At 43.0% G+C, this 23,846-nt stretch overlaps 1 protein-coding gene across 1 annotated transcript in view; it reads left to right on the forward strand.

Annotated features, from left to right (window-relative positions):
* antxr1d (ANTXR cell adhesion molecule 1d) overlaps positions 1 to 23,846 on the forward strand; it is a 41,262-nt gene that overhangs the window by 13,459 nt on the left and 3,957 nt on the right. Inside the window, exons 6-17 of the mRNA XM_074675789.1 lie at positions 1 to 74; positions 2,368 to 2,436; positions 2,531 to 2,611; positions 2,733 to 2,793; positions 7,571 to 7,669; positions 10,524 to 10,593; positions 15,802 to 15,880; positions 16,112 to 16,207; positions 16,289 to 16,327; positions 16,429 to 16,527; positions 16,616 to 16,780; positions 16,879 to 16,959. Coding sequence (XP_074531890.1) covers positions 1 to 74; positions 2,368 to 2,436; positions 2,531 to 2,611; positions 2,733 to 2,793; positions 7,571 to 7,669; positions 10,524 to 10,593; positions 15,802 to 15,880; positions 16,112 to 16,207; positions 16,289 to 16,327; positions 16,429 to 16,527; positions 16,616 to 16,780; positions 16,879 to 16,959 — 1,013 coding nt within the window. The remainder of the gene's footprint in view (positions 75 to 2,367; positions 2,437 to 2,530; positions 2,612 to 2,732; positions 2,794 to 7,570; positions 7,670 to 10,523; positions 10,594 to 15,801; positions 15,881 to 16,111; positions 16,208 to 16,288; positions 16,328 to 16,428; positions 16,528 to 16,615; positions 16,781 to 16,878; positions 16,960 to 23,846) is intronic.

Here is a 23,846-nt window from a genome sequence, read left to right on the forward strand (position 1 = left end):
GCACAGCCAGTGTTATCATCGCTCTGACTGACGGAGAGCTGAATGAGTGGCAGTTTGATACGGCTCAGCGGGAGGTAAGAGCTCTCATCAATCACATTAAATACATGAAAACATTTCCTCAAAGTTGAGTAAAATTTCTTTGTGGTTTCAACTGTTCTGATGTTTGGACTTGCTTCTGGTGTTGAGAATCATTGAGTGACCTAGAAAACTGCAGACTTTCAGCCAAATTAGTCCGTGGATGTTGTTTTAAACGCTATTGAAAACAGGAGGAAACTACTTTGCTGTCCTCGTAAATGCCTCTTTGTTTAGTCTTTCATGACAACATCCGAATATACTCTTCTCTTTTTGAACACTGCTTGTATTTGTGGTAAACAAGAACAGAGCAAATTGCTCTCCTCGTGAATCTCAGTCTAATAAACAATCTGAATAAACTCCTCATCTTTGTTGTCTCTTACAAAGACATCTGACACGTAAACTAAGAATTCAGTCATTCCTCTTGTAAACAAGAGTTACTGGATAAATTAATGAAAGATTCAGTCCCATCATGGAGAGAGAACAGATGTATTTCTGGAGACTGTCATCATATTAAATCATTAGCAGTGAAGCACGTTATTTACAGACAGCATACAGCCAGCTTTAAGTCACAGCTCTGAGAAACATACAGCTCAGCTTGAAGCCACATTTATCTGTGTTTGAAGTTTGGTTTCCAACCAGTCAATGCCAAGTGTAGTTTCTTATGTCTGGCTTCAGATTAATGATACAGATACAAACATTATTTCACAAGCAAAGGAACCAGAAACATAAGACAGACTAGTTCATATTACTTCAAAACAGGCCAACATAGAGAGCGTCTCTGTCCACAACATGTTTGTTTAATGAGTTCCTTCAGAGGGAAATAAATCATATAAAATAAAAAGTGATTCTTCATCTAGCCAACTTTAAATCAGAGTTTCACAAAAAGCAGAGGAGACAGTGCAAATAACTAAGGCAGCCCATGACCCAAGTACAAACTAAGGCCCAAAACTGGTCTTTTTTCAGGATCAAGAATAAGAACTTAGACATAACTGCCTAGGCTTATTAACATTGATCAAATCCCCACATTTTAATAGGGTAAGCTGTGTTATTTGGTCAAACAGTTAGCAGTTTCATCTGTAGGTGAAGCCTCCTCAGGTGTTTGGGAGTCAGTGTTTTATCAACTAACCAAAGGACAACATTACCAGACACCATTTGTTTTTTAAATCCATCAAACTATAACCAAAAAGCAAAACAAGTTCCCTAAGAAAGAGTTCAACACACCAAAACTAAAATTCATTGCGGTGTCAGAAACAGAAGCGGGAACAGAGGGACGTAACGAAAACACGGTGAGGGAGCTTAAAACTCCCGCCCGTATTTTACAACACTGATAATACAGCCTGTGATCAAAGTGATGCTTTAATACGTAAAATATACGTGAAAAGAGGCTACATCAACAGAAATTTTAGATAAGAACAGAAGAGGAAACGATGAAATTGAAAAATAGTGCTTACAGGCGTTAGCCCGGAACATCGGGTAGAATCCAGTCCGTGTTTTCCGATGGTCCAGTCACTCGGTCAGATTTGCCGCCGTAGTCCAACAGAGGAAATCGATAACATCCAAACGCTGTTTCTTCGAGATTTCTTTAAGTGTAATGTGGAATAAACCGATTTTAACTCCTTAAACTTGAATTAGTATGAAAGCAGACGACAAACTGTCAAATTTGAGACGTAGCAGCGCTAACCGCTTCTCCGTAGCCAGCGCCATTTTGGATTCCGGCGTCAACGCTTTATTGGACGTCTGAAGAAAACAGTACGTCTGGAGGCGGGAGGCGTGTCTGTGACGGTCAGGTGTGTTGCGTGGTTTGCGTGAAGACTGGAAAATTGTGCTTTGATTCCTCAACATCACTGTATTTTATATGGAAATAGATTAACGGTGAGCAAGGTCATCAAAATTTCCATCTTTTGTTCCGCCTCCCGCTTCGGACGGACTTATTTTCCTGCAACACAAAATACAGTGTGATGCCTGTATGAAGGATCATCCACTAGGATCTAGTTTATGATCATAACCATGCAGTTTATTATTTAAATAAATGTATGAATTTATGCTCTGTGCTATTAATCCTCATTATTATTTACTCTTTAGCTACTGATATGCCCCTGAAGAAGTAATTACTTCTTCAGGGGCATATCAGTAGCTAAAGAGTGGTAACAAGAAGCATATTAATATGCTTCTTGTTACCAGTCTACTGTTTAGTGTGTACTGTTTGGCAAAATAAGATGTGTTTTTTTTATTCCAGAAGCTCACTAACTGTTAAAGCTAACTGCATTTTTTTATTCATTCTTTTTATTGCAGGCGCAGAGGGCCAGATCTATGGGAGCCATTGTTTACTGTGTAGGGGTCAAAGAATTCAACCAGACCCAGGCAAGATCATAGATAGATTTTAAAGATTTAATGCATAATGATAGAAAAATAAGTGAATTAAAGTGTCTGTCTTTCTTGTTCTGTTTTCCTGTAGCTTGCAACCATTGCAGACACTGTGGAGCATGTGTTTCCTGTATGGGGAGGCTTCCAGGCCCTCAGGGGAATCATTGACTCGGTACGACACGAACATACCAAACGCATACACACACTCTGAGCCACACAGAAAATAAACACATGAAGCTGTTTAACTGTTTTCTGGATGTTTTCATCTTCTCTCTTCTCCTCAAATCTCCCAGATTATCAAGAAGTCCTGCATTGAGATTCTGGCGGCGGAGCCATCCAGCGTGTGTGCAGGAGGTAAGCAGCGTGAGCAGCCTGAGCAGCGAGCAGCGAGCAGCTCCCCTCCTTGTTAGGGAATCACAGAGCGGGATTGTGTCAGATGACAGTCATCTAAAGCCTGTGGAGTGGAACATGATGTTGAGTAATCGCATGGACGCTTATGACCGTGGAGTGACAGAGAGCGTATTGTCATTCACGGCCGGGGGAAATTAGCATAGCCGCTTCAGCACAGCGTGTGTGCAGGAAGGAGGGGGGGGGGGGGTCGGGTGTTGGTCAGAGGAATTAGCCGTGAATCTTTAAGCATGGCTGCTTCTCTGGCCTAGTTTGCCACATCATGTATGTTAAACAGCTATTCAGACTGCTCCTCATCCACTGTGTCCAGCCTCTCCTTTTTCTTCTGGTCAGCACTTTCAGGAAGTGAGGAAGAGGATGAGAGAGATGATGAGAGAGGGGGCTTTTATGTGCAGCCAGCAGGATGGATGAGCTTTGACATGACCTTATTAGGACTCACTTAGGAGAGTGCATTTACAGCCATGCTACCAGGACAACCAGGGGAGATTAGCATCCATTATGGGATGTGAAGGATGAGAGAAGACGCAGAGGGAGGAGAGGAGAGGAGGATGATAAAACTGTTGCCTTAAAAGCACAAAAACGAGGCAGAAATGCTGAAGAATCTCCGTCGTGGCTTCATGGTAATTACAGTGTCTGGTCTGAGTGTGTCACCAGACGTGTGCTCAGATATCCTCCAACAGCCTCGTTTGTAATTCGATTGATGAGCAGTGTAATGGTCAGTGAACTAAGAAAGCAAAGACCCACTTAGAGCAGGAGTTGATCTGGCCTAATTAACGAAGAGATTACAGCATGCTGTGCTTATGCAAACAATGCATCTGAAATCCTACTCCTGACCAATAACTGGCTTTTAGTCTGGTCCCATTGGAAGCAGATAACCACAGCTTTTGTTTTACAAACCGAAGGCTGCAGAAGAGACGCCCAGAGGTTTGTTTGAGCCATCCACACACTTCTTTTCCCTCTCACGCATTTACATATTACACATTATGACACATTGCATAGGTAAAGTGACAGTCTGTGTCCCCGTCTTTCTTCCTGCCTGCCTGTAGACACACACACACACACACACACGTGGGGATGTTCTTTATTCAGCACACACGAGCACATGCACACACACGTCCCTCACGTTGATGTGAAGTGACCAGAGCGGGCTGCCTGCAAACAGGCCATCAGACTGGACAGTGAATGTTGGGCCACACTATCTGACATGACAGCACACACACACACACACACACACACACACACACACACACACACACACACACACACACACACACACACACACACACACACACACACACACACACACACACACACACACACACACACACACACACACACACACTGAGAGGATGGTGAGAGTTGGGCCTTAGATTTAACATGACAGCAGAGATTGCTGCTTTCATTAACGCCTGACCCTTTTCCTCCCCGATGTCCCATCCTCCGCCGCCCCTCCCTGCCCTTCACTGTCCCGTCGCACTAACGTGATTGAAGAGCCGCTGTTCGGACAAGCCGTACCCCATTTTTTTCCCACACACACACACACACACACACACTCATAACAAAGGCAGAATCACACGTTGGTGCAGATGTAATCCTCGTCAAGCGTTCAGGTGTCGATGTAAATGGACGTGAGGCAGGCAGAGAGCGCAAAGGCCGGGCAGCAGCAGCTTGTGTTGTTCATGTCAGCAGGGCACCACCAGTCTCTGACCACCATGTGTCTGACAGCACTGACCTTTCAGCCCGTCAAGCCTCAGTGTGTGTGTGTGTGTGTGTGTGTGTGTGTGTGTGTGTGAGTGGAGGAGATGCTCATATTGAGTTCATGTCAATGATTGAATTATTGAGAAATGTAACATTCTGATTTTAACACTCCTGGTTTGTGAATCTTTAAGTGGTGTCAGGATTTAAAATTTAAAATAAGTTAAGATAAAACTTTCTTGATCCTCAGGAGGGATGGGAACCTTTCACATTTGTAGCGATACGGTACCGATAGATCGTACCTGGCCATCGGTACTGGTACTCAACGGTACTAATTTTAGGTACTTTTTTTGTGTTTATGTGGTAAAAAAATATCAATTTGTTTGATAATAAAATAAATATTTTTCTCAATTTAACATATTCATTCTTCAATATATAACCTTGCAATGCTGCGTTTATGTCCAGCATGGAAAATCTCCTACTATTCCACTCCCTCACAGTCACAAGGATGCGTTTAGGTACCTAAACATGGTACCTTTTGGTTTTACGTGAATCGGTACCCGGTACTTTTGATAGAATTCAGTCAGTACCTATAAAAGTACCTAATTTGGTACCCATCCCTAGGTCAGGGCATTCCTATCTGCAGCATACATCAAGTGGAAAGTAAGGAGCAGCACAGAGAAATATAACACACGGTACAGTACACTCATTTAACTTTAATAATAATAATACAGTAAACAAGATTGTAGCAGACTTTACAGATTTAACATATTAATAATATTTAAAGTGTAACAGGCCGGAGCTGCCTGTACAGATTGATATATTAAAGAATTATACTGTTGGATACCAACAAAGACTGGACATTTAACATTTACCTGTGCTGTATTTAACTGGACTGATGCAGTTTAATATCGTCTCTGACAAAAATATCAGTCATGTTTTAAAATCTAACATAACCAAATGTAATAATAATAATAATAATGCATTTTATTTATATTGCACTTTACATTTACACAATCTCAAAGTGCTACAGAATAAGAATAAGAATAAGACACAAATTAAAAACAAATTGAAAAGCAATTTGAAAAATAATTAAGACACCTTAAAAAAAAAAAAAAAGTCATTTAACTGTCTAAGATAACTGTGCATTGATTGGGGATAGACCGATTAATCGCTGGGCTGATTATTGGCGCCAATATTTAGATCTTAATGTATATCAGCATCAGCCTTTTTGTTTTAAATCCAACAGCCAATAAAAAAACCAAACAATTTAAAACTGTTTGCAGTCACTATTCTGTCTCCAGCATCGTCCCACCCACAGTACCACCTGATTGGTTACACACACAGCCATGACTCCGGTAACAGCCAATCAGCAGTGAAAGCTGAGGAAGTGTACTGTGTTTAGTTTTCCTTTAACTTTGAGACATGCTGCTGAGCCTGGGAGCTGTTTAATAAACATTTACTTAAAGCCAATGAAGTTACGTGTTGGAGTTTGTATCATTTAAAATGTTGACGGCAGTATTTTCACTTTTACTGCAAAAGAATATTGGCTCCAAATATCAGTTATCAGCCTTCTTGACTACCAGTAATCAGTATCTGCCCTGAAAAAACAACAACATATGGGTCAATCTCTAACCTTGATATTAGATTGTAAAGTGCTTGGACTTGGATTTTTTGTCAATTTGATTCCCTTAGAGCTAAATGTGATATGTTTCTGTTGCTGAGCTGTTTCCTTCGATGCTAACAATGTGGGAAGTGGTGCAACCGCTAAAGCAGCCGAAGCACTGAGCATGAGAAATGATGAGTTTTAAATCCCCTAATTAAACTTCACATTGTAGTGAAGCATTAAAAACCACACAGACCACAGGTTTCTGTGAAGAGGATCACAGAACAAGCTGTAAAATAAAACGCTGAACCAGAGTGATTTACGTACTTACAGTGATATTAGGGCGGGATTCAGGAGGAGACAAACAGCAGGCAGTGCACGAGCAGCAGGCAGTCATGCAAATGCTCAGGTTCATATCCTCCTGAGTCCACCTGTTTTTATCCAGCACTCGTCGTTTTGCTAAAATATGAACGAAGTCAGATTCGTTTCAATGTCTCTGTTTTGCACATTAAAACCTTTCCTTTTGGATCTCCTCCATCAGCAGCTCTGCTCTGAAATATTTCTGCAGCATCTGTAAATATGAAAATATCTGCAGACAAACTGAGATCCTGTGAGTGTGTGTGTGTCCTGTCTGACCTTTAGAGAAACACTGTCAGAAATACACCCACTGATGTTTTTATCCAGTGATCTTCACGCTGGAGCCCTAAATGTTAAAGGTGTGGCTGGAGCGCTGGAGGAAGTCTTAGTGCACAGCCAGAGAGAGCACAAACATCTGCACAGAGTCGTGCATGAAGACGTTAGTTTGACGTTTACACACTCCTCAGAAAACCACACCGTCACACACGTTGTGTTCAGACACACATCTGCATGCAGACTCAGACGTGTATCTGTGTGTTAATGGCGCCATAGGTAAGGTCAGAGCTCCTCTGACAGAGCTCTGCTGTTGTCAGCCCTGCAGGCGTGTTTCTCAGCGAGTGTTTTTTTTTCCCGCTCTCTAACATATGCTGGGTAGCAGCCACATAGACACTGCAGCATATGCTGGCAAGCCTCTGTCAGTGCGCTTTAACAGAGCCCGGGGGACGCTAAAGGTCAAAGACATGCACACACGCACACACAATCACACACACACCTCCTGGCTACTGCACAGCACACATTTGTGAATAGCAGCACTTTAAGCATTAGCACCACTGGAGCTTGTTATGGCCTTTCCACACATACACGCACAAGCACACAGATATAAACAAGCAGTAATGAGGCATGCACCAGTTTCTGCTGCTAGAGTTGAGCACATCAGAGGAAAGGATCGCCCTCAGCACTCAGCAAAGTGGTGCTGCAGAAATGTTTGACTTTAAGCTAAAACAGAAGAGCAGCTTTAACCCGCTGAAAAACCTGAATAATAAAAATCTCTCTGCTCTTTTTTAGAGAGTTTCCAGGTGGTGGTGAGAGGAAACGGGTTCCTGTACGCAAGAAATATCGACCAGGTCCTCTGCAGCTTCAAGCTGAATGATACGCACAGTCTGGGTAAGTTCTGCACATGCATACAAGTAAGTACGGTGGCCTGTGGGTGTCAGACCATGAATGCAAAGGCAAAAACACAAATGCAAAAAGCAAAAAAGTTATCCCAACAGACACAGGAAAGTTGCAAAAGTAATTAAATTATTATCTTTTTGCATCTATCTATGACTACAGGGTGGGCCAGAAGGATTTACCCATCGTATATCTCAATTTTGTTTGTTTAACTTTTGTCCTAAAAACTTAAAATTTTGGATAGTTTCTCTTAAAGTTTCTCTTGTTTACTCCTAATGATTGTTGAGTACGGCATCGAAGGGTAAGTGCGACCAGGTTGTTGCCTTGAAGGAGGCTGGACTGACAACAACGCAAATCATGAAAAAGATGAATGTTTGTGGTAAGACTGTCTACAATGTCATGAAACGTTACAAGGAGACTGGAAATACCAGCAGCAAGCCGATCCCTGGAAGAAAACGTTCAGTCTGGACCAAAAGGGTTGTTGAGATGGTGAGGAAGAGAAACCAAAGGAATCCTCGCAGGAGCACAGGAAGTGAACATCTCGAGACCTTCACTGAGAAGAATCCTCAAACAGGATCTCAGACTGAAAGCACTAAAAATGAAACACAGACGACTGATTTCAGCCGCTCCTGAGAAAAAACGTCTTGACAGAGGGAAATGATGCTGAAGGAGATCCAGAGTGCTGCAGACAAAGTCCTGGTTTGGTCTGATGAGTCGTCAGAAGCAGCTGGAGTCATGGTGTGAGCTGCTGCTGCATCTGATGTCTCAAAACCTGAACCGACCCGCACTGCTTGGTGGAAACGCAGCTTTTAGCTGCGTTTCCACCAAGCAGTACGGGTCGGTTCAGTACGGTTTGGGACGGATCCTGTTTGCGTTTCCACAGCAAACTGTGCCCTCCTGTGGTGGGCGGCGTGTAAGCTGGAAGCTGGTAAACAACAGCGTGACGCCGTAGCAGCTTACCCTGCTATTAAATCCAACAAAGAAGAAAACACGACACAGTAAACAAAGAGCACAGATGAAGACATGCAGCATTTCGTCCTGTCTGTGATTTTCATGTAACTCTCTGTTACAAAGAACAATCAAGCCTCGTTTCAGAGAAGTCTGTGAGCCGCCAGGAGAAATGCAGCCGCTGTCAGGGTAAGTGACAATTCTTTTGACCAATCAACCGTCTGCAGTGTTGTTGCTCCACCTTCTGAGAGCGGATCGGTTCAGTCTGGCACCCATACGAAAGGGTCCCAAAAAGTGGGACGGCTCGTCTCGGTTTTTAGGGATCCGTCCCGGGATGAGTCTGTGGAAACGCCGCTAAGAGGGCACCGTACCGAGACGAACTGACCCGGACTGCTTGGTGGAAACGCGGCTCCTTTGGTCTTCATTCAGGAGTGAACAGCCAGTTGTTCCTTCAAATGCTTGAAGAAAAAATGTTGCCTTGGTGAACCAGTGCGTTTGGAAACCAGTTTGTCTTCACACACGCTGGAGCAGCTGCACTTTCCTGGTCTCTGGGACGAGAACATGTGGCCTCTGTCAAGTCCGGACATCAATCCAATGGACTTTGGGATCTGGTCTATCCTGGAGAGGGAGGTCTGAAGAGTCTCTCACAGCAGTGTCAGCGCTTTGAAGACAGTAGAGGTAGACCGATATATCAGCCGGCCGATATATCGGGCCGATATTTGGACATTTGTCTCTATCGGCCATCGGCCATATTTTCTTTTAAAAAGCCGATTTTTGATCCGTTGTATAAAATGACGCAATTTTTGATCAGGCACAAAAAAGATGAGCACCTCAAACTTGTGGAACCACTTGGATACATTACATACTTTTGTTCAAATTATATTAATAAGTTTAAATTTCTTTTTTGACATTTTAAGAAGAGTGTGAATGTTTACTACTGCTTGTTACATTGTGCGTTTACTCAGACAAAATATTTCATTGTTTTGAAAGCTGAATAAATGTTCAGAGGACTGGACACGACTTGTAATAGATTTCTCTTAGTTGCTCAGAAATTGCTGCGTTTCACAAAAATGTGATAAATATATATTTATTTAACAATCGGCCTGAATATCAAATTGGAAAAACCGGCTACGCATATCGGCATCGGCCCCCAAAAAACCCATATCGGTCGACCTCTAGAAGACAGCTCTGATGAAGTCATGGTCAAACTTGATGCAGAGACAGAGCCAGGTCGTCTCCAGGCTGTGATAAAGGCAAAGGGCGGCCATATTGAGCTGTAAATCTTTTTGGTGACAGAGAATAAAGTTTAGAAACTATGTTTGTCTGCAAGAGTTTTTGGATAGAGCGGAAAAAACGATGGGTAAATCTTTCTGGCCCACCTTGTAATATCCTCATAGTACTTATATTTCTTTATTTACTGGAAAAATACGTCATCTTATATTAAACTTTATGAATCAACAACATTAGCGTCAAGTAGCATAGCTGAAGGTAAAAGACAAACAATCATTTACTTACTTTCACGACTTTTCTGTGTCTGTTGGGAAAACTGTCCTCTTATCTTTGTGTTGTGCGTTTTGCAAATCGTCCGACACCTACAGGCCACCGTAGGTAAGTGTTGAGAAAGCATGCAGAGAAGAGCAGGGATAAAAAACGATCCAACATTTTGCTTCTTGAGGATATATTTTCTGGAAAGTTCCTGCAGAGCACTGAGCTGTGATGGTTAAATTTTCTTTGTATGCTTCCCATTACAGCTAATTGCTGTTATACATGAATGCTAACTCTTTAAAGCGTTATTGGATTCTGGTTTGGCTCGTGTTTGTAGAGGAATGTGGGAACGGGTTCAGGCTGCAGATGTTAACGTTTCCCTGCTTCACCAGTGACTCTGTCTTTCCCCGTGCAGATGAGAGACCAGCTGGGATTCAGGACACCTTCCTGCTCTGCCCGGCTCCTGTCATCGAGGAGGTGGGGAGGTAAGACGTGTTTTCAGCTCAAACACTCTCAGCTCAGATATTTAGCAGCTGCACGCAAGTTTTGTGTGCGCTCAGAAGACTGCTGTCCTTGAACAAATTAGGGCCAAAGTCACAGAGTGTCTGTGATCAATCAGTGTTTGTCACAGCTAACGAAGCCAGACACCAATCAGGAGGGGACAACAGGAGCAGAGCCCAGGAACACGACTTAATGACAGCCTCAGTGGAGAGGACGCTTCAGCCCGTGTGTGATTTATCCCGTTTTCTGTCTGACACTTTGGGAGAGTGAAAGTGTGAGCTGAGACAGTGGGGCAGCGCAGAGTTTCCTCTCAGGGCTTCTGGTTTTGAGCAGGACTTTCAGAGCGATGCTGTGGGTTGAGCTGGGAGAGGACTGAGGGAGGACCGGCAGCCTCCCCGTCCCTGCTGCCTGCAGTCTTGTGCATAATTATACACTTGGCCCGTGGCTTCAGACACCTCCCAGTCATCATCTGTCTTGTTGCTGTCACTCAGATTTGTGGTGTGATTTGAGCTCGTCCTGTCTGCCAGTGAAAGTCCTGCCGCGGTGGGGAAGAGACGGGAAAAGATACGTTTACTTTTCACACTTTGGCAGCAGGAGGAGTTAACTACACACAGAATATATCACTCATCAATCATGACAGACGCCACACGTAGGATTTTAACTGTTACTCAGAGGTAACTCTTTGAAATCTCTTCACAGAGCAGAAAACACCCATCCTTAAGTCTGAGCAGGACCTGGAGCTTCAGTACACGCTGAAACGGCGCCCAAAGGAGGCGTCCTCACACGCAGCAGACGCTCATTAAAGCAGAGTCAGCAAAACTCGAGTCTTATGGTGCTACAGAGGAAATCAGCTGTGAATGGCTGAAGGGTTAACTGCAAAAAACTCAAATCTCATCAAGTGTTTTTGTCTTATTTTAAGTAAAAATGTCTTTTTAGACTCAGCCTGAGCCACATTCACCTGACCAGTCCAGAAAAATGTCTGATTTCAAGTTATTTAAAGACAAATTGAGGTCTGAATTGCTGTAACCAGCAAAAAAAATCTTCCAATGGAACAAGAGAAAAGTGACTTGTATTAAAGTTCCCATCTCCTGCTGCTTTCCTGCAGTTTAATCTGGATCATTGATGTCTTCATGAAATGGTAGTAACATGTTTTGGTCCAAAAAGCCAATAAATCAAGCACAGCAGCATTGTTTCCAGGCTCTCATAGCCCCTCTGTTCAGAACGCTCTGATTTAGTGGGCGTGGCCTTCATATGTAAATGAGCCACCGCTGATACCGCCCCGCTCTTCCACGTCACTGAGAGCGGCGCCACGAGCTCCGAGTGCACAATGTTTAGAAAACAGAGAAGCTGGTTTACCGTAACATTACAGGCTAAAACAACAGGCTAACTGCAGCTAAAGTTAGCATCCTGAAGCTAACACAGAGACAGGGGGGACACTGAGGAAAAGCTCTTCCATCTGCTCCACAGCACACAGCATTTAAAATACTCACATTTCCAGGGTCCCAGGTTTGTTGGAGGATGGTTGGTAATGCGCCTGGATTCAGGACCAGTCTATTGGCTAGCCCTCTGTTGGACTGTCCAAAGTTGGAAAAGCAGTCGGCCGTGAAGTGACTAGCACACACATGCTCAGTTTGACTGAGTGTAGCTGGAACATTTCCTGATAAATGAACTCTAGACACTTAGTCTGTCTTCTTCTGAGATGGGAAGCTTGAGCATGGAGCTATGTGGCTGTTTACAGACAAAAACAGAGCAGTGATGGCTCTGACGTCGGCAAATCCCCAAAATCCAAACAGCTCGTTTTAGGTCAGGATTTTATATTCACAAGCTCTACTAAGTGCAGGTTTGGTCATTAAATATCACATTTTGTGGGCTGGGAGGAAAGACAAAGACCCACAAGTTTCACTAAAAGACTTAATAAAGTGATTTTTGCAAAATATGGGACCTTTAAAAAGCAACACAGAGAAAAACTTTACTTTATTTTTCCAAATTGTTCAATAAAAACAAAAACAGGTGACATCATTGCCCTGAATCATTTTAGCATCAGATCTAGTTACAGAGGAGGTGGTTTCCTGTTGTGGGCTGATAAAGTCTGGACACGTGGTTTTGAGGGAGTCCAGCTCCCAGCACCACCTCCTCACCCTCAGACCCTCAGACCCTCAGACCCTCAGACCCTCAGACCCTCAGACCCTCAGACTCTCAGACCCTCAGACCCTGACTCCACTCCTGCTCCACCAGAGTCTGATCACATGTAATGAAGTCATTGACGCTCCTGTCACACAAATCTGTGTTGACTGGGAACCTTCCGGATGCAGCAGTTTCCCCTCCTCACACACACACACACACACACACACACACACACACACACACACACACACACACACACACACACACACACACACACACACAGATTGATGATTGATAGGGGCTGAGATCTCCCTGTCAGAGGGAGCTGATAGCGCTGTGTCCCCTCACGCCTGAGAGGAGGCTGAGGAGGACTCGGAGGACTCGGAGGGGGGAGCGGCACCTGCATCGCCAGTTTCTCCTCTGAAGCCAGTGTCAGCACGAGTTATGAGACGAGCTACGGCAGCAGGAGGGGGACAAAAACAGCCAGAGATTGAGGAAATGGTGAAGGAGGGTCTGAGAGCGCTGAGGGGATGTGGGACAGGAAAAGCCCTCCTCCTCCTACCATCCCCCCGTGTCTCTGTTTCCCTCCCCCTCGTCTCCTCCTCCTCCTCAATACCCCCTTGTGTCTCTCTGTGCCCCCCAAACCATAAGACCAGCACAAGAAGCCTTTCTCCTTTCTCGTCCCCAGCTTTAACAACAATCCAGCTGTCTGTCTCCACCCTCACTGCTCCTCCTTTGTTTCTGAATAACCTAAATATTCCTGTTTTTTCACTTCCTCCACCCTGGAGGAGGCACGGGCTCCTCCTCCATGAGTTATCCTGTCCTCCTCCAAACCAAAGCTGTGAGCTTCCTCTCCCCCCTCGGCCCTGCCCCGCAGATATCAGCTTCAGAAGTCATTTAGCCGTCTGTGGTTTCCACATTAAGGGTCTGGGTCCGATCCAGACGGAGGAGATTCTTTCTCTGGGTGGAGAACTCGCTGACCTCCTCCAGCGCTTTCTGTCCCTGTCAGCGTGTTTGTGAGCTTATAAAGCAGCGAGTTTGGACAGAGGAGCTGGAGGAAGGTATTCAACACCTCAGGCGTGCTGCTGCAGCTCCCAAAACATGACCCTGACGTGTGCACGCCGCAGATCAGCTGATCGGTTTCAGCTTCAGTATAAGTTAAAACCCCCTGTGTGTCAGTTCCCCCCAGCAGTCTAAACCTATAGCAGCAGGACTAAGAGCTGGTTCAGGCCTGATCCAGCTCTAACTGTAAGCTTCATCAAAAAGGAAAGTTTTAAGTCTATTCTTAAAGGCTGCTCCCCGGACCTCAACCGGTAAGTTATTCCAAAGAAGAGGAGCCTGATAACTAAAGGCTCGACCTCCCAGACTACTTTTAGAGACCCTAGGTACAACGAGCAGACCTGCATGTTGAGAACACAAAGACCTAGACCAGGGATCTGCAACCTTTACTTTCAAAAGAGCCGTTTTGCCTCAGCTCACCTGGATTAAAGTCATTCGGGAGCCGCAAAATCTACTTTATCTTCAAATTAAGACAAAAAAGTGTATAATCAGGTGAATAATTACCTGAATGAGAAGTTTTAGTGTTTATAAATTTGTACATGTAATTTCTTAGTTTTTTATTTTTATTAATTTTTTAATTTATAGAATTTATTTAATTTATTTTTTATTACATTTGCAAATTTAAGAAAAAAAAAGGAATTTGTAGTGTCATAGATTTTTATAAATTTTGCAAAATTTGGAAATTGAAAAAAAGATAAAAAATTTGCATGATAAGAAATGAATTTAAAAAATGTGAAAAATTTCAGAGAAATTGTTGAAATGTCATAAATTCGCAAAAAAACCCCTAAATAATGCAACTTCAAAATTTTGCTTAATTTCCAAAAATTGTAAAAAAAAGAGATTTATATTAAAAAAATCAAAAATTTGCAAAATCTTGAAAAAAAATGTGGAAAAAAATAAAATAAATATATAATAAAAAATAAAATTCCCCCCCCAATTTTTTTTTTAAACTTCAAAAAAAAAAAAAAAAAAATTAAAGCTTTGTTTCAAGAGGTGATGCAAGTTTATATTATGATTTTACTTAGCGTCTGTGTTGTTATCATTAAAATATTAAAAGCCCTTATTTTAATTATATTTTTACAGCTACAAGGAGCCACAGGTTGAACACCCCTGACCTAGACGGATTATATGGAACGATTAAGTCTTTAAGATACGATGGCCCGATGCCATTAAGCGCTTTGTAAGTCAGAAGAAGAGTTTTAAACTCTATCCTAGATTTTATAGGTAACCAGTGTAGAGACGCTAACACTGGAGAGATGTGCTCTCTCCTCCCAGTCCAAGTCAGTACCCGAGCGGCAGCATTCTGAACCAGCTGAAGAGTCCTAATAGACTTATTAGGACAGCCGGATCAAAGAGAGTTACAGTAGTCCAGCCTAGAAGAAACCAAAGCATGGACCAGTTTCTCAGCGTCGCTCCGAGACAAGATGTGTCTAATTCTCTTGATATTGCGAAGATGAAAAAATGCCGTCCTTGAGACCTGTTGGATGTGAGAGTTAAAGGACAGGTCCTGATCCAAAAGAACTCCCAGGTTCCTGACAATGGTGCTGGAAGCCAAGCTGATGTCGTCAGAGGCGGCGATGTTGTTCAAGAAAGCTTCTCTGAGATGTTTAGGTCCAAGAACAATGACTTCAGTCTTCTCTGAGTTCAGCAGTAAGAAGTTTCTGCTCATCCAGGACCTTACGTCTCTGAGGCATGCTTCAAGTTTAGATAAGTGGTTGGTTTCTTCAGGCTTCATTGACAAGTAAAGCTGAGTGTCATCTGCATAGCAGTGAAAGTTTGTGGAGTGTTTCCTCAATATAGTGCCGAGAGGAAGCAAATACAAGATGAAAAGGATCGGTCCAAGCACTGAACCTTGAGGAACTCCATACTGCACCCTGGTGTGCGAAGAAGAGACGTTGTTCACATGAACAAACTGATATCGATCCGAAAGATACGATCAAAGCCAGGCTAAGGCGGCTCCTGAGATAAGCAGAGCGTGACAGAGTGTGTGTGTGTGTGTGTGTTTTCAGGGTGATCTACCTCCAGGTGAGCATGAACGAAGGCCTGTCCTACATCACCAGCTCGGTTCACATCACCACCACCGAATGTGTGAGTCTATCCGTCCTCAGCTCACACCGTATCCTGCTTCACTTCACTTCTTTCCTTTCCTTATGTCCTTACTTCCTCTTCACTTCCAGTCTTTGTTTCCTCTCTGAGCTCTCCTCTGTTGAGTCTCATCAGAGGAGGCTGTGAGTACTTTCACTTTTTCCTTTCCAACGTCTTCTCATCGCTCATCCTTTGGTTGGTTTTGACTCTGACGCCGTGGTTTTGTGTTTGCAGTTCGACGGCACCATCGTGCTCATCTCTCTGCTGGTGGTGTTCCTGCTGCTGGCCGTGCTGCTGATGTGGTGGTTCTGGCCTCTGTGCTGCACCGTGGTGAGTCCGACCTCCACACCACGTCGGGGTTTAACTTCACTCAAACTTTAAATTAACTCCTCCTCATGTTTTTATCCTCAGGTGATCAAAGAGCCTCCTCCACCTCCTCCTCCAGAGCCAGTAAGACTCACAGCTAGCATCTCTCCTTGTTTGATAAATGTTAGCGTTAGCAGCTTTGAGACACAATGAGCTGCTTTTATTAATGACTCGTCCTCTCACAGGAATCTGATGATGAGGATGGGATGCCAAAGAAAAGATGGCCCACAGTGGATGCATCTTACTACGGAGGAAGAGGAGTGGGTGGCATCAAACGCATGGAGGTATGAACGCTAACGCTAACGCTAAGACCTTGCATGTTTTTCAGAGTCATGTATAAATAAATCAGAGTTTCATTAAATGATCTTTTAGGTGCGATGGGGAGAGAAAGGCTCCACTGAGGAGGGCGCAAAGCTGGACAAACCTAAAAACGCCGTCGTGAAGATGCCGGAGCAGGAGTTTGAACCGTACGAGCCGAAGCCTCGAAAGCCGCCCCGCAGACCGCCCCAGCAGAGGAGGTGGTACAGCCCCATCAAGGTCGGTCTTTAAACTTTAAAGTTAAATCATATTTATATTTGTGTTTTATCCTTTTCTTTAAATGACTCTGTTTAAACTGACTGATTTCTTTCCTCCAGGGGAAGCTGGACGCTCTGTGGGCTCTGTTCAGGAGAGGATACGATCAGGTGTCTCTGATGAGACCGCAGCCTGGAGACGAGGTGAGTCTGAGGATCAGTTTTAGGATAAAACACAAAAGTTTTGTTGTGTTTCGGCCTCTTATTAACACAGAAACTAAAACACAAACTTTTAAAAACAGCCTCAGAGTGGATTTTTCTGAAACGCTACAGCCAACGTTGCCGTATAAACAGTAAGCCACCGCTTGTGCTGCTCAATCTGCTGAATCTGTATCAAATCTTTAACTAAATGAGCATCTGTTGCTCCACTTCTGCTCTTAGCATTCACCAACACACCAGATGATCGTCCCAACTCTACTTCAGAGGAGATCTACCAAAAGCTGCTCCTGGACAGGACAGTTATAGCGCCACCTAAAGGCCTGGCATGCTCACTACAGCGTTTTCAGTCCCTTGGCGTTAGCGTATGAGGATGATTCTTCAATTAGGGGAGTTTTTCTGTCCCTGGGTTTGATTTCCAAGTTAAAATTTATTTTTTGTTTTACAAAAACAATAATTGTATTTGTCAGACTTTGGTTGAAGAAGCTCTGAAAAAATAACTGTGTCTCAATTTTGATATTTTAACACTTTTTCTGTTTCTGAAAATTCAAACGTTCAAGAAATTTAGTTTTGTGCTTGTTCCCAATCCAGGTATTTTAACATCCTCTCTATAATAAAGCAATAAAAGTGATAAATAAATTTAAGTCTTCACTTTAAATTTCCTGATAACCACTAAAAACGTCATTTTTTAAATTCATATAGTATATATTTGTTCATTTTTTTCTATTGCAATTAATTTATAGTTAATTATTGTTTTCCTTTACACTTCCATCATTACCACCATACTCAAAATTTTACAGATTAATAAAGTTTTTACAAAAATGACCGACATTGTTGCTAATTAGATGCTCCAGAGGAACATGCATGAGGCACAAGCCTGATTTTTTGATGCCCTTATACTTGAGTAATTTGATCTTTAATCCACCCTAATGTGAGCTGTCATTACCAAACAAGCTACTGTTTCAATATTTTAACTAATAAGTCCGAAATTTCACTTTATTTACATATATTTTGTGTACATTGTATGCTAGCTAACCTGTTAGCTCAGCAAGTCTAATTCTTAAAATCAACATTTTCTGCAGAAAGTCAAATTTGTCATTAACGTCACACAGGTAAAAGCCCAAACTACGTTTAATTTTTAACACAGAAAAAGGATTAAAATATCATCACTGAGGCACAGTTACTTTTTCATAACTCCTTCAACCTAACCCTCACAAATCTGCTTTTTTTTTTTAATCTTCTCATAAATCTTCCCTGGGGACAGAAAACTCCCTTAATTGAAGAATTATCCATAAACGCAGATTTTTTTTGTCTGTATTTTTGCATTTTGGTGTGAAACGTTGTCCTGAATCTCCTTCACTACCTTCACATCTGGAAAGAGGTTAAGTAAGCGTAATCAGGTATACTATAAACAGGATCCACACTGCGAAAAACTAAAATCTTATCTAATGTTTTTGTCTCATTTTAAGTAGAAAATTGTATATTATACTCCATATGAGCCACATTTATCTAAACAGTCCAGAAAAATGTCCTGTTTCAAGTTATTTAAAGACAAAATGAGGTCTAAATTTCTGTAACATGTTAAATTAAAGCTGCAAGCAGCGTTAGAGGGGTCCTCGGGCTCCTGCCGGTTTTCCCTCCAATGTGTCCATCAAAATAAGACGAACATTTCGGTGTTGGTTTCATCTGTCTACCACATTCCTAGCCCCAGTTAGAGCTGTTTTGGTGTGTGGGGTGGAAATGAGCCTAATGGCTCTGAGAGAATATTATGGGATGTCAGGGAGTCAGTTGATACCATGGCAACGTATCCTCTGCTATGCTGAATGACATCACCAGCTGCCTGCTTGGAACTCCTCTAATTAGCGTGAGACAAAGCCCCAGTAGAGTGTGGAATGAGAGTTTATCAGCCATCTAATGTAAAGAAGTCCTCACAGAGTCCACAATTTGACCCTAATCTGTGTAAAAAATATAATCAGTTTGTAGTAAATTTTGTCAGGAATCCATTTTTGGCATTTTTAAAGCTGTACAAGTTTTACTTTTTTGTCTAGAGGCCCAAACACGTCACAAAATCCTGGAATGGAGGGCTAAAAAGAAGGATTTATTTTAGAGAAATGTCCCAACTACTTGTCCTATAGGCCAGAATTTTGACTTAATCTGTGTTAAAAAATCAAATGGTTGTAGGACATTTTGTCAGGAATCCAACCATGTACTTTTTAAAGCTCTATGACTTTTAGTTTTTGTCTAGAGGCCCAAATGCAGCACTAGGGAGGTGCGTGCTTGGAGATGAAATCTGTCCTCCTCATCTGCTAACATTGAGAAATTCGAAAGCGGCCGAAAGCGGTCCGCAACTTTGAGGGCTCGCCATTCGAAAACCGGGCCCGAAACAACAACTTCCTGAACAACTTTTGTAGAGCAGGGTCTGGTCTGTCCTGTGATGCAATTTTCAAGCCGGTACCATTTCCGGTTTCGGAGGAGATAATTTTGGCAGAAAGGGTAAAAATTCGGAAAACTCTTATTTTGAAAGGCAAATTGCCGGCTTCCTGTGCGAGATAGGGCCATGGTGGCCATTACTTTTTTTGTGTGACACGATGAGACAAACACTTTGGTGTTGGTTTCATCTCTGTACGACATTCCTGGCCTGAGCTAAGGCCGTTGAAGTGTGTTTTTTAGAGGTTTCTTGGCTGTAGAGAGATTATTATGGGATGTCGGGTGTCATGTTTGGTATCATTACGCAATTTTTTGCAATTGTGAGGTGCGTGCCGATTTGGTGAGTTTTTGAGCATGTTTAAGGGGTCAAATTAGTGTTCATTGACGGTGCGGAATAATAAGAAAGAAACGCAGCAGGAACAATAGTGCCCTCTGCCTTAGGCCGAGGACCCTTAAAATCTGCCAATGGAACAAACGAAATTTGCTCAAAACTTTTCTCTTGTTCAGAGCTCATTTTGTCTTTGAATGACTTGAAGCAAAACATTTTTCTGGACTGTTCAGGTGAATGTGGCTCAGATTGAGTCTAAAAAGACAATTTTTACTTTAAATAAGACAAAAACACTTGATAAGATTTCAGTTTTTTGCAGTGTGTGTGATGCATTGAGTCTGGTTTAGTAAAGTTTTGTAGTTTTTGCTCCGTTCAGGGTTTGGTACAGAAAGGTTCAGTGTGTTCCTCGTCTTTGTTCGTGGTCAATCAAACATCTGCACTTTGTCTTTGAGTCTGTCACACTGAGACAACACGTGTCAGCGAGCTTCATGTACGGACTCTTCACACACACACACACACACTCATTAATGAGACACACAGGGTGTATGTGTGTGTGTGTGTGAATGAGCGACTGATCCAGCTCTGCCGGTCAAAGCTGCCCCTGTTCATACAGAAAGAGTACTGTACTCCTCTGTGCTCCTCTTTGAGGAGTCCCTGCAGCTCCCACAGAGTCTCTATCAGCTCCTGAATCACACTGCGCCTCCTCTTTGGAGGTCACAGCGAGTTTACGGTGATGGGAGAAGAAATAACGTCACAGAGGGTTTTATTCGCTTTGCTGCAGGTTTTATGACGCTGTTTAACTGGAAACTGATGCTGCAGCTCCTGAATCGTCTTGATAGCAGAGCTCTTATCTAACCTTGACCCTGTGTGTGTGTGTGTGTGTGTGTCGTAACCTCACAGACATGTTTTCATCCTCATACTGGTTGTCATGGTGAAACAGCTGCTCTGTAGTAAATGGTTTCATTGTGGCGTCTCGTAGCCGAGGCCGTATCACAGTCAGATTTATTGATTGGCTGGTTGAATGGCGTGATTCATCTGTAGGATGTATCCGTGTCAGCGTGTGTCTCTACTGTATCTGCAGTCTATAAACGCAGCCGCCATCGCCGCGTTCATCCCTCATTTCCATCTCAGAGGGTTTTTTTCCTCCGCGGGATAAATCATCTCAGTCAGGACAGAAGTTTCTGGAGTCTTTGTCCCACACTTTGTGGAGCTCGGGGTCATCGAGCTCCTCAACAATGACCCTCGCCGCTCTGTTCACGAGCCATTAACCCAGGAAAATACAACGCCAAGTCTCAGTGAGAGGAACGAGGAGGGAAAAATCCACTTTCATCACCAGGGAGGCCATCGCTCAAAACTGGAGCTAACAGCATCAGACACAAAGGGACAAGGATCCTCTTGTTGATGAAACCAGGACTGGATCTGAAACCCTCAGAGGGGATCCCTCACAGCTTTGGAGTCGCTCATCACAAAAGCTCAACTGTTTAACTCCTGCGTGGTGTTACGAGACAAAATCTTCAGATTACAAGATTTACAAAAAATAAAAAACAAATAAAAAAATAAACGACACCTCTGGTTTTAAAATATGACGCTGATGTAAAATTCTAAAGGCTGCAGTTCCTAAAGTGTCCACTTGAGGCCAGCTCAAGAGTCACCAGAGACCCATGTCCACCCATTCAGAAAGGCTGACCCTGACTGATACAGGAAACATGTTCAGAGCCTCACACGGGAAAAACTCTTTGGTCTGAACAACTTAAATTTTCTCTTTTGGAATTTTTTAACTCATAATTTTTTGAAGACATTAATTTTATAAGTTTTACATTAGTTCAGTTTAGTTGGTCTTTATTTCATTCATATTAAAAATATATTTACAATATGGAGATAAAAAAAACTCAAACAAATGAAAAGGAGCAGAAAGAAGAAAAAGTCTTATTGACTCTGCCCCTCCTCCCACAAAATGTTAAATAAACACATGATCAGAAAAAAACTGGGCCAGCCTTTTAACCAGGGATGGGTGGGTACTGGTACCAGTATCTGGTATCAGGCTGAGACCAGCAGCCGATACTCAAAGCAAAATAATCTTAAGTCAAGTAAGTCTTCCTTGCCAGTAGTTGGCGCTACATTGCTGCGGTTTGACCATAGACTGTAAAAAAAATGGACGTCCTCTTGCTCAGCTTAAAGTGAGGTCTCCACAAAAACTGCTCCCCCTGGTGGCTGGCTGCAGTATAGGTTAAAAATCCATCTCCCCAGTCATTCCAGATGGGCTGTGGTCAAACTTTAAAAAATTAATCCACCTGGTAGAAATGTTTCTCACGTCTGATTGTTGTGGTGATTTGAAGATATCATTTGGCTGTCTTGTATCCAAGTCCTCTTTTTTCAGAAAAGTTTTGTTAGTGAGTGAGTACTTGTACTGGTATCAGTCTGAAAAAAAGTGATTTCCAACATAATTTTAACTTTCCATTAATTGGTTCTTACAGAAAGAAGACATGGAAAACAATCTTCAAACATAAATACTAGTTTCTACTTTTCCACCAAACAAAAAAACTAAAAAAAAAATATTTTTATTTTTTCACTTATTTATTTTTTGCTAGATTTTGATCATCTTTTATCTCTGTATTTGTTTAATAAACTGGTTTTGATCAATTTTTTAAGGATACTAAGTGATTTGGCTTCTTTAGAGTCTCTGAGCTTCTTCCATGTTGCTCTGAATCTTAGTTTAGAAAATATTTCAAATCCTTTTAAATTGTAACTTTCCCTTTCCTCCAATCAGCGCTGGATGTTGGGTGTTAGGAGCTTTTTATGAGCGCTGTACATCATTTACAACATGTTAAAATCTAAAAAACTATTAAGTTTGAGCAGCTGTGATTTAACGAACACTGGGTTATTGATTTGTTCTGTAAAATGAAGATTGGTTGGATAAAAGTTTTACCTGCACTTCCTCACACTTCAACACAGTAGGTCAGGTAGGGCCCCAGTTATATAAAAGTTTTTATCTTTAAACATGATTGGCTGACCTGACTGAGGAGTGGGCTCACTGTGGCTGTTAGCAAACAGACTGAAGCTTTCAGGGATGTAAACTAAAATCTCTCAGCTTCGTGTCATTCAACAAAAAACGAGGGACAGCTGAGGTACAACCTGACCCGTCTCAGAAGCTGGAGCCTGCACCAAACACGTCAGGCTCCTGGATTCAGACCGTGAACCAGCAGCTCAGGACCACCTCCTCCTGCTCCCTCCACGTTACTCCTCTTTCTCTGCCTCTGCAAACGGCCATCAGCTTCCTGCCACTTCCTGCCACGCTCCCAGTGAGCGCGCGTGTGTGTGTGTGTCACTGTAACGTATGTCTCAGCTCTGCACGGTGAGCGTCACACAAACAGATGGGAGAGGAAAGGCCACGAGCCACATCCTGACAGAAGAGATTCACTTCTTTGTCCTCAGAGCTGACGGCACCGATGGGAGCGTCGGACCACAGAGCTGACCGCCACTCGTCCGTCCATCGATGAGTTTCTCTATCGATGCTAAGAGGATCTGATCACCCACTCTGGGTTTGTGTTTCCTGAGCTCGTCTAACGGCGTCGCTCGTTTCCCAGCAGCTCATCAGATCAGTGTTTGAGCGTGAACTCCTGTGAGCGCACACGCAGCGTCTTCCTCCTCTCAGTGGACGCTGTGAAGTCATGTGAGGTGACGGGCAGAGCTGTCAGGTCTGATACACGTCTCTGTCTCCATCCTCCTCCTCCTTTCTTTTTTACTGTAACGTCCACAAACGTTTGAGATCTTTGTAAACAGCCACGAAGTATCTGCTCCGTGTGTTTTTGTTGAAGACGGTGACGTCTGGAGGCTCCGGAGGAGAAAGAGGACAGATAGAGAGCGCTGAGAGGAGCGATGCTGGAGGTGTTTCTGGGTTTTGTTTATCTACACTCTGTGTCGCTGAGAGGATGAGCAAACGATCAGAGAGGAGGAGAGAGCAGGACAGTCATCAGAGCCAGAGGCTGAACTTAACGTATGACGACCCCTGACACCGCTCCTCTACAGTCAGAGGTCACAAACATACAATAAATTACCCAAGAAACACTAATCACTGTTTAAAAGAAAAGTCTACAGGAGTAGGAGCGTTAATTTAACTTCT

Source organism: Halichoeres trimaculatus, unplaced genomic scaffold (assembly GCF_033239565.1).
Source record: "Halichoeres trimaculatus isolate MK-OKI-2021-1 unplaced genomic scaffold, fHalTri1.1 fHalTri1_scaffold_8, whole genome shotgun sequence".
In the NCBI taxonomy this organism is placed as follows: Eukaryota; Metazoa; Chordata; class Actinopteri; order Labriformes; family Labridae; genus Halichoeres; species Halichoeres trimaculatus.